The sequence below is a fragment of the Podarcis gaigeae genome (genome assembly GCF_964106915.1).
Source record: "Podarcis gaigeae genome assembly, chromosome: 8".
In the NCBI taxonomy this organism is placed as follows: domain Eukaryota; kingdom Metazoa; phylum Chordata; class Lepidosauria; order Squamata; family Lacertidae; genus Podarcis; species Podarcis gaigeae.
The window spans coordinates 54,440,992-54,456,277 of NC_139684.1; the positions used below are offsets into that span (position 1 = coordinate 54,440,992).

Here is a 15,286-nt window from a genome sequence, read left to right on the forward strand (position 1 = left end):
TCCCCTCATTTTTTTAACCTTCCCTGCAGCTTAGATGGACAAGTCCCCACATCCAGACAGAAGGTGTTTAATTGAAGGACAAGTCTAAACAAGTTGTCAAAAAGTGAACGAGATACCGTGGCATCACTTGTGTGGGGGGGCTGGCTTGCTGTTTAAGAGAAGAAGCCAATAAAATACAGACAAACAAGCCTAGTGCTAGATTGGTAGGGATAACCTCAAATCTCCAGGCTAGCAGAAGTCAGAAGGATCTGCTAGAGCATGGCAAGGACTCTTTGGGGATTTAAAATTCTTGGTACTCTGAAAACGGTGCCAGGGACAGGCAGCTGTGCATGGCATCCTGCACAGATTTTACTACTGAAACCTAAAAACTAATTAGACATAGCAAGTGGAGACCCACCATAATTCATGTTGGCAGAAAAAGAAGGCAGGAAAAAAGGAGCAAGGCACTACTCCATTTTTCTCCCCCACAGGGAGAATGACTTGCAGAGCAACTGAGCAGCTGCCAAGTCTGTTCAACAGTTCTTTCCTGAGCAGGCACACAGCTGCAATCAGCCACCTTCTTCCTTCAGAAGGTGGGAAGGGGAAAAGGTATGTGGGTATCACTTAGGCTGCAGAAGAAGAGGCAGCACTGTCCTCTCCTCCCCAGCTTAAGTTTATAAGCTGGAATGCAAGGCCAGGAAGTCATGCAGTGCACCTTTTTCAAGGTTTCACTATTTCAGACTGTGGTGGGAGATGATGTTTGAGAACTCCCCACTTCTCCCCAACATGCTAGTTCTGCCTGTGGAGAAGGTTTACATGCGGGAAGCATTCACACATGGACTCCCTTTTTCTTCCCACCGCCCCCAAGTCTGAAATGACTCAACCCAGCAAAAACTGCACTCACATGAATTCCTGATTATGCAGCTCAGCTCATCACCAACCACATTCTAATTACCACCTACAGGATACTGATTATCTGTCTGGTGGTCACAACTTCACCAGCCATTCATGCAACAAGCCACCCATGCAACAAGCCACCTATTTTGTTTCTCCACCCTTCATATGAAGAGCTTTCCCACTATATTCAGCACTGACCTCAGCTACAAAAAGCAGAGGCCAGACCACATACCTTAGCTACAAAAATGTTTCCTCAGGCTTCTTCCAAAAGGCTTTTAGGGGAATTCCTGCACGCCTGTTTGAGTCTCCAGAGGCTCAAACATTAAACCCCAATCTCATAGGGCCTTAAAACAGATGCACAGGGGGTCTCCATTTGTTATACCTACTTAGTTGTCGCAAAGCATCCAAGTGACCTGTAGAGTGGACTATAGTTGGCTTGCCTCCATGCTTTTCCCCAGTATCACCTGCTCAGTTTCTCTGCTGCCTTAAGAGATATTCAAAGCTTACATTTGAAGCCACAGATAAACTAGCACATGCCCCCAAATCACATTCATTTTCCAATAAAGGAGGACTGCTAAAGCAACTGATTGGTGCCTACCCTCCTCCCCTGTTCCTCTGTACGATAGGCGTGTCTGTACAGGCAGGAGAAGATGGCCCCAGGAGGAATCATCTCACTCGTCTCATTCCAGCCGCGTGTATGGCAAAGTCGGGATGCATCTCCCTGGCACTTGCGGTAGAGCACAAGATCCAGTCTGTCAAAGTAGAAGAATCAGTGAAGCCACCATGAGGTTCTAAAATGCCCTTTCTTCACACACCTAAGATTAACAGCATTTCACCTCTAGAATGTAGTAAATCAGAAATGAAAACCTTAATAGGTGCAATTTCCATTTAGCCATACAGGTCACTCGCAACTTACACAGGGGTTATGTTCCAGGGACAGTGCATATACTCAAAAACACGTATAGTCAAATCTCTCCCACACGACTATCCTTACCTTCTGGAGTTGTTGTGCTGAATGGGTCTTATAACACCCCCGCCCCCAGGCAAGGCAAAGAGTTTTCCACAAGATCTCATGGGACTGTCTGAGATCATTCAAGAGCCTCCCAGAGCCCAGTAAGCAAGTCTGAGAGCTTAAAAGCTCTTTATGTGCTGGGAAAACAATGAGCAAAAAAAGCGTTTAAGTTCTCAGACGTCCATGCATTTAATTTGTGCAATTTCAACTAGTCAGCCATCAACTGCACAAGTTAAATGAACACAAGTTGCGAGTCACCTGAGTAATAAAACAGACATATTTAAAGTCTTGCCAATAAAATATCTGGTTTTTTACTGCAACCAATTCCAACTGTGTAACAGTTTTGCAGTCTGAGATTTTAAGATGATTATGAAGATTTTCTGTAAGCCACTTGGGGCTATAAAATTTTATGCAAATGTTAAAGTGCATTGGTACACATAAGAATGTGAACGTACATAAGAATTTTGCTCTTAAGGAGCAAAAACAATTTAAACCCTACACTAGAAAGAAATATGTCCTCATGAGAAACAGGCCCTATGCTCTTATACCAGCCAGCTAACTGTGATCAGCTGGAGAAGCCCTCCTAACTATCCAACAGTTATCATACTTTCATTTGGTTTCTATGCAAACTAAAGTTTTTAAAAAGCATAGTGGCACCAGTACTTTAGAATGCTGTTCCTACTGTAATCACAAAGGCCTTAAGTGTGTTTAGAGAATGTCAGTTAGCATTAAGCCATTTGTTCTGTATTTCATGTTTTTATAATCGTATGATGTTTAAACATAATTATAGCTTGATGGTGTTGTACATCACCACAATTTTTTCTTAATGAGCTGACAGTTCATAAAACACTATTAATAATACATAAGTACAGGAAACTTTACTTTTGACACAATGCTTACACTGAGACACCCTCCATAGTTAGGCGGAGGCTGAAATTTGGGGTGAGAGGGCATTATCCTGTGGTGCACATTCAATATGAGGCAGCTCTTGAAGGTAATGCCCAGGCCAGAACCTCTGCTTTAATTTGTCTCCCCCTCCTGTAGCAGGCATTGACAGAAATTTGGGGAATAACAGTTGTGTATAAACATCAAGTACTCCAAGTTGTGAATGAAAATAACTCTTTCTGAACCTCTAGCTAGTGACTAGAGAATTAAAGCCGCCCATGACCCCACAGTACAAGAAAGACCTTTTTGACCCAACTGCCACTGCTAGAAAGTCCTGCAACAGAACTGCAGGGCCCCTGAGGGTCCCCATGCCCAGCACTCACTTCCAGTCCCGTGAGATGAAGTACTGGAGCTCCAGGAGCCTGTGCTCACAATCTTCCACCATCTTCTCTGTATACAAATGCTCCATAAGGCAAGAGAGAATCCTATGGAAAGAAAGTCATGTTATATTGATATATGCAATCTTCAGGAGCCTTCATACCAGACATTGCAACAAGGAGCATCTCACTGGTGGGAGGGGAAGGAGGTATTTGTAGAAAGGGGGAGCTGAGTAACTGCATGCTTTAAAGCACATGTGCTTCTCCATAGTGGTTTACCTTTGGCCTGTACTTTCCCACAGCTTGCATTTGTAAGGGTGATGAGAAGCTGTTGCGTAATAAATGTCTGCCTGTATGCCCACAAGAAACCCTTTCACCCAAGTCAACATCTCTCTTTATGTAAGAGACAATCTGAGTCCATCTCTTCCCCCAGGTTTAACAGGCTTCTTTCAGCTCAAGCTAAAACAGCAGTAAACTGTAGCAAAAGCAGGGGATCTCCATCACCTACATGGGGTCTCCAGCACGGATGTGCTTGCAGGCTGTTTGTATCACTGATTCGCAGGCTTCGTTCAATGCTCTGTCAATGCGGTAATCAGCACCAGGGTCTGCCTCCTGGATTAGAGTTTGAAGCTGGAGGAGGAAAGAGAAGAGGGGGGAAGAGTTTAACAACAATGGCAGAGTAGTTCAGGAAGTTGGTTTCCTGGCTTCTGTCGCTGGCAGAACTACAAGGGATTCTGCCCCCTTCCCATCTCATTTCAGTACCAGCTCCTGAAGTGGAGAACATCTTTCAAACATTCCCATGGATGTGAACTGCTCCCTCCCATACAAAAAGGGCTAACCGTTTGCCAAGGAAAAGCAGCCTCTGAACAAATGATTTATCTTCCAAGACCAGTTAATGGCAAACAGCTAAGATGTGCCAAATGGAAGAGCATTCTCCCTTGTGTATGACTCAGCCAGAACCAGAGTTTTTATGTTGCTGTCACCTCATCTGCATCCAGAAACTGCAGGCATGACTGAGAAAGCGAAGGTGTCAGGTCATCCCTGCAGCATGGGGCAATCCAGACATTTTGCAACTCTGGGGACTTCCCTGTTCTATTTTCAGTATCCAGATGACAGTACACAGAGCTGAATTGTGCAGCCAGCCACATCACCAGGCCTTCTTGCCACTGAAACTGAAGGGGAGGAGAGCCAAGAGAACAGCAGGAGCAGGAGGATCTAATCTCCCAAACCTAGAGCCTCTGTCATGTACATGAGCAACAGGGACCTTCCCGAGAAAATGGCACAGGGGCCTGATGTAACGAAGGACAGCCTGGGGCTAGGAACATGTGCCTAGTACTTTTATTTGTGGTGAGTGGGCGGTGAAGAGGCAACTGTTGAGACTGAGTTGAGCATCATGCTCATAAAGGTATACTAGCAGAGAAGTGGTCTTTCAAGGATTCAGCCTCCACTGAAGCATGACTTGAGCAGCGCAGGTAGACTTATGCAACCCAGGTTGTTTTGTTTTTTTGCTAAAGCAGCAGCAGCATAAAGCAGCAGAACTAAATGGCATCTCACCACAAAGGCCTGAGAAAAAGCCAATGGAGCTTAAGAATTCCTTCAACATGTAACACTCTCTCTTGGAAATTAAGCTCTACAAAGTTGGAGGAGCATAGAATGGGCAGATTTCTGCACTGACTGTTTCCTAGTGGAGCTCGTAGCCTGGGAATTAAGCCAATTTCAAATTTAGGAATCCGTTTACATCACTGATCTTAACCTCAACTGAGATGAATCTAGTGAAATGCTGGGGGTGGGGGGGCATGGTGCAAAGCCATTTATTCATGTGGCCATGGAGCCATCACAGACCACAGAGCCTTTTTGCTCCCCTTGACAGAACCACAGGGCAGCATTTGCAGATATCGGGGCACTTCCCATTTCTTTGCAAGCAAAGCTCTTTCCAAGAAGCCAAACTGCCAGGTTGCATCACACAACAGTACAACCGTACTTTAGCCTTTCCCCACCAGCACGTGTTGCAATGCCCCCCTCAAAGCCTATCAAGTAAAGTGGTGTCAAGTCTAGAGGAGTGTTCAGTAGCATCAAAGCCCCAACTTCACTGTGTAAGTATACACATCAAAGCAGTCATAATGCTGAATTGAGGCTAAGCTGCCTGGGGGAAATAGCCATGTTCTAACAATCTGTTCCTGCCTGGGAAACAATTATCCTGCTCTCATGATTTGAGGTGGAAGATCCCTGGAATCTAGCCTGACAATCACACCAAGCCATCTCCAGTATAAAGGAACAAGCAAGCACATGGCCTGATGGGCTTTCTGATTTTGTCTCAGGCAATCATCAGTGAGCTATCCTGGGATCAGCATTGAGAAAAAGGGAAGGGTTTTTTTTGGGGGGGGTGAGAGTGTCAATGTCATTAATCATGTGCTTGGGCTCCCCCAGCCTCCAAACTATAAAGCTGTCAAGCTTTTTAGTGCATTTGCTATTGGCAGCAGTCAAGATTAACACAACCAATTACATAAAAACAAGGATGTGGTAGGAGGGTGAACATAGCTCCTGCACAATACTACTCCAAAAATGCTACCCAACAGTGAAACCTGAATAAATCATTCAGAGGAAAAATGAGATTTTGAGGAGAAAGATTGGCAGCATTGGCAAGTAAGGCATGGGGTGGATTATCAGAAGCCATGAAGTGAAGCAGAGAACAGGGCCAAGTAAAAAAGTCCTATGTCTATACAAAGGTCCCAATGTTTATGGGCCCAGAGGCACCTTTTAAAGTATTGTCATAGGCAACAAAAGTACCCATTATATCAAAGAAAAGCTAGCAATACTCAGAAACATCCCCACCCAAAAAACCCAACAAGCAAATCACCTATACCCCACCGAATAAGACAAAAAAGTAGGCCTCCTACACACACCAGCCAGAAACATCATTAAAAAAATTAAAATTTGGTGTCCACAAGTGCTGCATTGGGGAGCCCAGGCTAAACTAGTGGAATCGGCCACTTTGTCCCAATCTCCTTCTGGTTTCTTAGTTTTAAGTACACACTGACTCTGCATCTTCAGTTTTTCATGTACAACAATAAGGGCTAGAATCTTACTATTCAACACACAAGTTTTGCCTCTATGCAGTGACTGGTGCCCGTGGAAGGGAAGGCGTGAATCTGTTTTTATGCAATGGGATAGAGACTGAGCAGCCACCATACATTCTTGTCTGCCTCAGCAGTATATTTTCAGAAGAATGCAAATATGTTCTGACCATCACATGTTACAAGATAAAGGCTTTTCTTCTTTTACGCTTTGTTTTAGGGAAAGTAATTAATCTGAAGCTACTCCAAATTCCTCCCAAATGCATACAACACTTCCAATGCATGCAAAATGAATTGTGCATATATTATGAGAAGCCTAAGAGCTGGAGAGAAATAGTCACTGGTCTCCTAGTTCAATCCAATTTTCTTCTATCACCATGCGTATCCAACTCCTTACACTAAGTTGTTCCAGTTCACGTTTCCCCCTGAAGAACTTAAGAAGTCACATGGGATTAGGTCAAAAGCTTTGCTTGAATTAATATGTTATGCCCATTACATTCCTCTTGGCTACTTTACAAAGAAGGTGGGTTAGCCTGAAATAACATAACAGCTTCTGAGTTTAATAGCCTGAAGCTACCCGAAAAGCCTTTTTACAAGTAGTTGATAGAGCTTTTTAATCAGCTCTAGCCAACTGTTTCATTGGGATTCCCCTAAATGGATGTTGGGGCTTTGAGGGCAAAGCCTCCCTGCAGCTCCCACCTGCATCCCAACTCAGGTCTTACTTCAGCATCAGCCCACAAAAGCTAAAATAGTGGGCAGGACACACAAGCAAATTCTTCTGCTCCCAGTAAAATCCATTGCCACATATTCTGTTCTCCTGGGGAAATGATTCAGGTATTCAAAACAGAAGTATTACTTTGCTGGGTCAGACCAAGGACCATCTGCAAGAGACCTCTCCAACCTGGTGCATTCTAGATATTTTGGACTACAGGTGCCATCTACATGGCCATAATGGCTGAGACTGGTGTGAATTTTAGCCCAGAACACCCAGAAGCCACAAGGTTGAAGACTGCTGATGTAGTTATGCACTCTGTTTCCAACAGTCACAATCCATAACTTCTGAAAGCTGTTGACTATGGCCTGCACATGTTTATTCCTAGCATCTGGTACTCAAGAGGTAGGGCTACTTTTAACACCAAAGTTCCCTGCGGCTGTTATGGCCACCGGCCACTGAAAGACTCCTCCATGAAACCTTGAGAAGCATCGCTTTGGATGGGGAACACATATAGGCAGCCAGGTGCTCTGAGAAGCATTTATTTAGGAGGCCCAAGCTGAAACTTTGGATTGTCTGAGATTCTTCCTTTGGCTCAAGGTGCCAATAAGTCAGGCTCTGGTTCAAAACATTAAAACCAGCTGGGCAAAAATGAACAAGACTTCAAATGTGGGGGTTGAGACTGTCATGAAAAGGCTCCCCATGACAACCTTACCGACTGCTGGCAGCTGACTCCCAAGTTCCCCTTCTCTCCTCGTACAACTTTCATCAGGCAATGCAGGGTGCGGCCCTTCCGATGCAGTCCTGAGCAGTGGTGCTCAATCTCACTGCGGCAACCGAGGATGATCTCTGGGCTCAGTGAAAAATCTTCCATCAACATGCGCCGGTAGTCCAACATTTCTCCCTGGCATTCACTGCTCACTTGCCGACCTAAGGCACACCGTAGTAGATACAGGTTATAAGACATCAGCCCAAGGGACACTGAACATAGCCAAGGTACATGCCGCATGTGCAATGCAGCCCCATCAGTGTGACCAGTGCCGTTCTGCTTTTAAAGATTACATCAAATGACACACCGAGAAAACAAATTCTATGCAGAAATCCAGAGCTAACTGGGAAGCAAGATAGTGCCAGGCAGCTGGAATCCCTAAAGAGCCACAAGCAATACTGCCATTAGCTCTACCATTTCAGAGCTATTTTGCAGCCTCTCCTTATCACAGGGTTGCATTCTATTTCTTCACAGGCAATCAGAGAAAACACCAGGTTGCACTGGAGTGTGCATTGCAATCAGAACTGTGCCTCCTCTGTGCACATGTGCACAATATCCTTTACAAGAACACAAGTTTTAATCTATTGGATACACTGTGCTTGAAGCGTGTGAGCAGCAATGGAATAAATTGCCAAAGCAGTGAAGGGGAAGGCCAGGGAGAGAAAAGGAGCTGAACAAGACTTCCAGGGATCAATGATAGGTCTTCAGTGATGTGTGCAGCTTGTCATCCTTCCTTTAGTCAGTAGCAAAAGATACAAGGAGAAAATATTCTCATTTCTGAGTACCATAACTTGATTATATTGATTTTGACTTTCTTCAGCAGAGAAGTCAGAAAAAATTGGCACTCAACACAAATATTTTCTATCTCAGGACTAGCAGGGTGCTGGTGGTGGCACCCACTGCCTTTTAAGCCTGCCCTGCGTATATAAAAGAATGCTGCCACACATTTCTAGACTACTTCATAAAGGGATAATAACTGTTCTGATTTAGAGAAAGATGCCTTAGCAGTAGGTTTAACAAACCACAGCAGGTAGAAAAAAACAGGTCCTTCTGGACCACTAGTTGCCTATCCATCTATTCACTGGTGAGCAACCATCTGTCTGAGGGCCATTTTATGCAGCCCCCAAATTCTCCTGAAGCTGTCCTACGCTTTCATTTGATCAGAGTTGTTGCCTTCCTTCTGGTTCATTTCCTCCTTCCTTTCCCTGGCTCTTAAAAAGGTGTTTCCTTTTCTTTTTATGTAGTTTAAATACAAATGAAAGGTGCAGGATTCTATTTGATAAACTGATATTGTGTGTGTGTGTGCGCGCGCACACACACACACACACACACACACACTGCTTTTTTCCTGGTTGCATGGTTTAACGGGGAAAGCTGTATAAATGCGTATCTCCATCAAACTTAGTGGGGTTTATTTCTGAAAAGACCTGCATAGGATTCTAATCTGCAGTAGCTATGATAAAATTGAAGCAAGGGCAGCCTTTACGCTGGATTAGCAGTCCAGAACACGTTGTCTTTGCCTCTGCTGATCATCAACTCCACCAACCACCAGCATGCGGCTTCCAACATATTATTTATGAGAAAATGCAGGACTTGATGGTTTTTTTAAAAAAAGGTTGCCCACCCCTGTGTTTAATAATGCTTTTAGAGCTCTGCATGTGGGGGAAAAGAACACCATAACCTGAAAACAGAGACTATCAAGATCACACACTGCCAAATGCAACATGCTGAGTTTGCAGAAAGTGAACCACAGCTAGAGAAAAACACCCAGCTTTACTGGATATTCCCCCAAGGCCACCTGACCAGTTTGAATGGGATCTCAATGCCAAACCATCAAGCCAGGGAGGAATTCAAGGGGAGTCCCACACTTCTCCTCAGCTATGTCAAGCAGAAAGATACTAACATTTACTTTTCCTTGGAAAGAATAAAAACTATGAACATTAACTTTAACATCTTTAGTGAATTGCTCAAAAGCTCCCTGGTGTAAAGACTTGAGTGTGGTCCATCACAGCAGAGAAGTAACTAAGCAAATAGGTTGTCCACAATATTACCCATTCAGAGAATGCCCAAAGGCATGAGATGGCTTCTCCCTTGGCTAAGGGATATTCAGCGCAGAACAGCTTGCAGACATGGCCTTGTGCTTTGGAAAAGGAGCCTGTTCTGCCATTCTCACACTCAGATCTGCCTGACCTATCAGGCTTCTAGAGGACAACAGTGGAATGCACTAAGCTACGCTTGACACTACAGACAGAAACAGTCTTCAAAGCACATGTCAGCAAACCCGGAGCCCTCAGAGTTTTCCATACAGCCACATTCCATTTCACTCCCTTCCTCAAATTGCTGCCTCCCCAAATTCATGCTCCCGCAAGCCCATACAATGTCTTCTCCAGGTAAATCACACTCCCTCTGCCCCTTATTACCAACACAATTGCTTGGCAAGCTGGGAAAAGCATGATTGTGATGAAGATGATGGCACATGGAAGGAGGGTAAACTCTCCCTGTGTTTGTCTTTCCCATGGAGTGTGTCTATGTTTGTGTGAATGGCCCCAACCATCACTGGCTCCAGCCACACCTACTGGAATGGAGCACCTGCCACTACACTTGGCCCTCAACAATAAAAAGGATATCTACCTCTGCACCAAAGGGAGTCAGTCTGTTACAGCCTAAATAATGTATATGTTGGCTCAGGTGTAAATCAATTAGATTCAAATGTAACTTTGAAAATATGAAGTTGGTGTTATATAATAGCTATAGCTTTTATAGTTTAGAGGTCTGTCCATCTGCAAATACTAACAAGTTACATTTAATAGACTGATGTCACTGAGAACCCTGGGGAGCCAGCTGGTGTGCAGATAATAGTGAACTAGCTGGATCAATGGTCTGGTATTATGGACACGTGTTTTTTTGCCAGTGAATTCTGGAGCATGTTCTTGGCACCATAAAGATGCTTTAGTGGTGGATTTATTCTGATTTATTAGTTATTCTGCAATGCCACATTATTGCTGTCTGGAGGAGCTATAGCACAACAAACCCAGTACAAAAACAAACCCCACCACCAACATTTTTGGTATGAAAAGTTCTGGGATTCAGCAGAAGTTCCAGGACATGCACTGACTGGAAAGTAAGCATTTGAATACCCCAGAACTTTTGCAGGTGCCAAAAGTATTGAAGCGGAATCGTTTAAGACTGGCCTGATAGTGTAAGCGCTAAGCATGCCCTCAGTGGCTACTGTTGTTTTCTTCTAACCTAGAAGAAATGCATGCTAGGAACACATCAAAGAAAGCTGACTTGCTCTGTTGCTCTCCAGAGAGATGGGATTAATCATGCAAGTGTAGCATTCTGATTAGAATCTGGGTAAGGCCTAATAGTTCTGATGGCTGTGGTAAATCTGTGCTTGGGCTGTGCCACTTCAGACTGCAGATGGGGCTCACATGAATGATCCCCCATATGAAACGTTCAGAAAGGAATGCAGAAAGGAAAACTAACACGTCTGAAAGAAGAATTTTAACCGTGGCACACTCATTTTCTAGGTATAGGAATTTATTTTCACAGGGGAGCATGCCATCAAGTGAGCCGCCACCTGCAACAGCAGTCACAGCTGTCATCGCTCTCCATGAGAACTAAGCCCATGTTGTATTATGGAACGGCAAGATAGAGAATACAACAGAACAGCTAGACCTTCTTTCTTCTGGGCAACTGTGAATGGTCTGCTGACATAAGACAGGCAAGCCCCTTAACATGCTTCACTTAACTGTCTGACCTAGAACCAGCCTCATGCAAAGAAGCAAAGGTGGCAAGCTGAAACATCAAGTGTCAAGGCTCAGGGGGAGGAGAGGGAAGCAAGGACAGAAAGAGAAGGTGTTGCACAAGGGAGACAGGGATGCAGAACTATGGAGTAATGGATAACTAGCAGAATCCTAATGCCCAAAGACATTCTCCAAAAACATTATTTTACCATGTCCATTTTCTTTCAATAACGCCCTGAAAACCCCCATTACACAACTTTTCATTTCACAAATTATTTATCAGATATAAGCAATTGGAGGAATAAGGGAAAAATATCTCTTACCTCTATGCACAGCAGATTCTAAACACATTAGCAGGTAGGATAGTCGGGCCTCTCGGGAACGAGGAAGGTTCTCTACATTACAGTGGTACTTCTTTAAATCACTTTTGCAGGACTTTGCCAATGAGTAACTGACTTTGTAATCTTGTGCAATCAGCTTTTGCCTGGTTGTCAATGCATCACGACACTGAGGAAAACAATCAAATATCTTGTGCTACTGATCAAGGGAATATCAAGGGAGCATTCTTTTGTCACCCAGAGGTAATTTGGCTCACACTGGACAAAAGGATTAGAACAGAAAATCTGCTGGCCTTGAATTTTCAGAACAAGCCACTGCTAGAAATAGAATACATTGCTGCTAGTTTCAAATGCATCACTATTTCTAGAAAATCCAAGGCAACCTACAGCAGGAGGAAGGGAAATAATTGTGGGGAGCAAAAGTGCAGAGTTCTTAAAGCATTTCAACCACAAGCATAGCTTGTCATTTCAATTTGCTATTTATTGCTCATATACTGCTCAAAGCGTTGAGGAAGCAATGGGGCATTACACCTGGAATAATGATCAATAAAATGCTTTGTCTGCACTTTACTCAAAACGCCGTCTCTCAGGAATGTAACATCATATCTCAAAGAAAAACGCACATGCCTTTAGAGAAGGTAACAAAGCAGCTCTCCCTCCTCAGAGATGCTAATTCTTATTGATGCAATTTAACTGCTACCACACAAGGCAACTCTGTAACTGAGAGATGGGAAGTTCATCAGCAGGTCACAGACAGAGTTACGGCTACCTTTAAAAACACAGCTCTGAGCCTATACACAGGATTCCATGAGCTCTTCCACCCACCACACCTCAGATAGTACTCCAAATTGTGTATTAATTTGTTTCTTATCCATTGCATGCTGTAAATAAATGAGGCGACCAAGAAGCAGAAGCTTTGGGGTCAAGAAAGATAGTGGAATGGCCAGGTGAAAGAGGCACATACCTTTTCACTCATAGAGTCTTCAAACTTGTGGTTAAAGAGACACTTGTACACCCTGCCTTCCCCAGCCTGAGTCTGTGAAACAGAGCAACAATATTGGTCATGAATGTCATATGGAAACATATTAGGAGGATCCTAGTATCCATAATTAAAAAAAAAAAATTAACACATTCATAGCCTCCTTTTTCTTCAAGGACCTCAAACCAAAGGTACATGCAATTATCCCCATTTTACCCTAACAAAACCATGAAATAGGTTAGGCAAAATTATTTGTTTAAGGCCACTCAATGAGAGTGATAGCTAAGTGGCTATTAAAACCCAGGTTTTGTATCCCACCAAGTTTTATTCAGAGCAGACCAGCTGAAAGTAAAGGACCCATTAATTTCCATGGGTCTTCTCCACATATGCACATCTCTTCAGTCCAACTTCAGCATTCCATTCTCTACATCACACTGGCTACATTTTACCATAGGCCAACATTTTGTGATTTACAAGTCCTCTGTCATTTATATATGTTGTGCATGCTCATGACTAACACTTCCATGCATATTTCTGAAATGAGTTCAATATATTGCCTATATTATCTGTAGTGCACCTTTGAGAGATCTGTTCTTGTATTCCTTAATTTGTTACATGTAGGAGCATTTACTAAATGACAAGGCGAGAGGGGAAAGGGTGGGGAGATGGATGCTAGTCCAACGGGAAGGACGATGTCAAGCAACAACTTACGTTCTCACAGAAGCGTTCCCGGTCATCCCGGCAGGCAAAATATAAGTGCCGATCCAAGTGGAAATCATCCGAGGAGAGCTCAGCTACTCGGAGAATAGCCTTTTTGCACAAGTCTGAGACCTTTATTCGTGGCTCAATCTCTTCTGCCTCCTTTACCAATCCTTTCTCCAGGCAGGCCACTACCTCTCCTTGAGAATGGACATCCTGAAAGAAGAGAAAGAAGCTAAGCAGCAGCAAGACACACTTCCATCTAGCTCTTCTCTGCATGTTGCATTAGGAGCCTACAGAAGCATGTCTTACGTTGAAAGAACATGGTTCAGTTCAGTACACCTGTGGTCCTGAATTTCTGTCCTCCACCCGCCCCAAGAAAGTCTGCAGCTGAAAACACCACTGTATCTCAATAAAATACCTGAGCCTGAAAGAGCATGCAGTTGACCTAAATTTGAAGGTACCCTCAATCTACCAAAGGCTAAAAGCACTTTCCCAGGGTGTGCCCCTTCCAGAGGACAGCCCAGATTCACTCACACAAGAAACATTCCTTCTGCCTAGCACTGGTATAATATCACAGGGAGACAGGATAGTAATTTAAAATGCTGACCATAGAACGTGGTCACACTTCAACTGGCTTCTTCGGAGCAACATTGATTCTAATGAGACAATATCCTCTTCCCTCCCACCTCCAATTTAATGGACATGGAATCACTTTGTAACAGAATTACCTTTTCTCCAAGACGAATGCTGCCACACTTCAGGATGTTAATATCACTTCTGCAGTCATCCATGAAGCCACAGATCAGGCGGTAATCACTGAAAATTATGGCTGTCATTTTGGTGATGTACTGGTGACACTGGTATTCAGTGATGTTTCCTCTGTGATCTACCAAGCAGGACACCAAGTAACCTTTCCCAACAGGCTCATCAGCACACTCTTTGATCTGTCCAGAAAGACCCATGATAAAAAGAAGCCTGTATTTCATTTGGCATTTGCAGATCATTTTATTTACTGCCTACTCAGGGTGTTTCCCAATATAGAGAGATTTTTATAAAAACAATGACACCAATTTTCAGAAAAGGGGATGGAAAAGGAGAGCCAACTGTTTATTCCCTAAAGGTTCCTGGAGAATGGAAAATGTGGGGTGTCAACCCTCACACCTCACCCTAAAAGCAAAAATGAACATAAATTTTGCAAGCTCCACACTAAAAGGACCATGAAAGCAAGCTGTAATCACTCAATAACTTAAGATGTCATTGTTAGACTCTACATGCAAAATACGGTGCTCAAGGGCAGTCAGGAGTCAGTCTCAAATGTAGCCAGGGCCTGTATCATTCAGTTACTTGAAAGCTGTTTTGAATTTAATCTTCTGGTAGCCACTGTAACCACATGGCTGTAGTAGCTTAATCCAATAATAAAAGTCGATCTTCCACATTCAGAAATAGCTGCAAGTGACATAGCAGCATTCCTGCAATCTCTCATGTATGAGGGGTAATTACACGTGGCTTTTTAAATCAGAGAATAAAGTGCAGTCTGCAGTTTTCTCCTTTGAAATATCAGCGTGATAAAGACAACTAGATATGAAATGGAGAAAAGCTGCTCAGGGCTGGTATTGGAAACCAATATTCTGAGCATGGTCTTAAATAGAGCAGGGACTAAGGTACTGTGTGCTTTTTCAGAGGATCAAGCTTTAAGTTAAGTTTACACAATCCATCAAATTTATTACATTTATGTCCTTTCTTTCCTCCAGGAAGCTTAAGACAGTTCTCTCTTTTCATCTTCACAGCAACTTTATGAGGTAGCTCAGAACTAGAC

At 43.6% G+C, this 15,286-nt stretch overlaps 1 protein-coding gene across 2 annotated transcripts in view; it reads right to left on the minus strand.

Annotated features, from left to right (window-relative positions):
- GLG1 (golgi glycoprotein 1) overlaps nucleotides 1-15,286 on the minus strand; it is a 64,219-nt gene that overhangs the window by 19,753 nt on the left and 29,180 nt on the right. For both annotated transcript variants that reach the window (XM_083751396.1, XM_083751397.1), the window contains exons 4-11: nucleotides 14,199-14,414; nucleotides 13,480-13,683; nucleotides 12,754-12,825; nucleotides 11,775-11,958; nucleotides 7,652-7,866; nucleotides 3,659-3,780; nucleotides 3,157-3,258; nucleotides 1,475-1,628 (exon numbers count right to left, since the gene is read on the minus strand). In XM_083751396.1, the coding sequence (XP_083607522.1) occupies nucleotides 1,475-1,628; nucleotides 3,157-3,258; nucleotides 3,659-3,780; nucleotides 7,652-7,866; nucleotides 11,775-11,958; nucleotides 12,754-12,825; nucleotides 13,480-13,683; nucleotides 14,199-14,414 (1,269 nt within the window). The remainder of the gene's footprint in view (nucleotides 1-1,474; nucleotides 1,629-3,156; nucleotides 3,259-3,658; nucleotides 3,781-7,651; nucleotides 7,867-11,774; nucleotides 11,959-12,753; nucleotides 12,826-13,479; nucleotides 13,684-14,198; nucleotides 14,415-15,286) is intronic.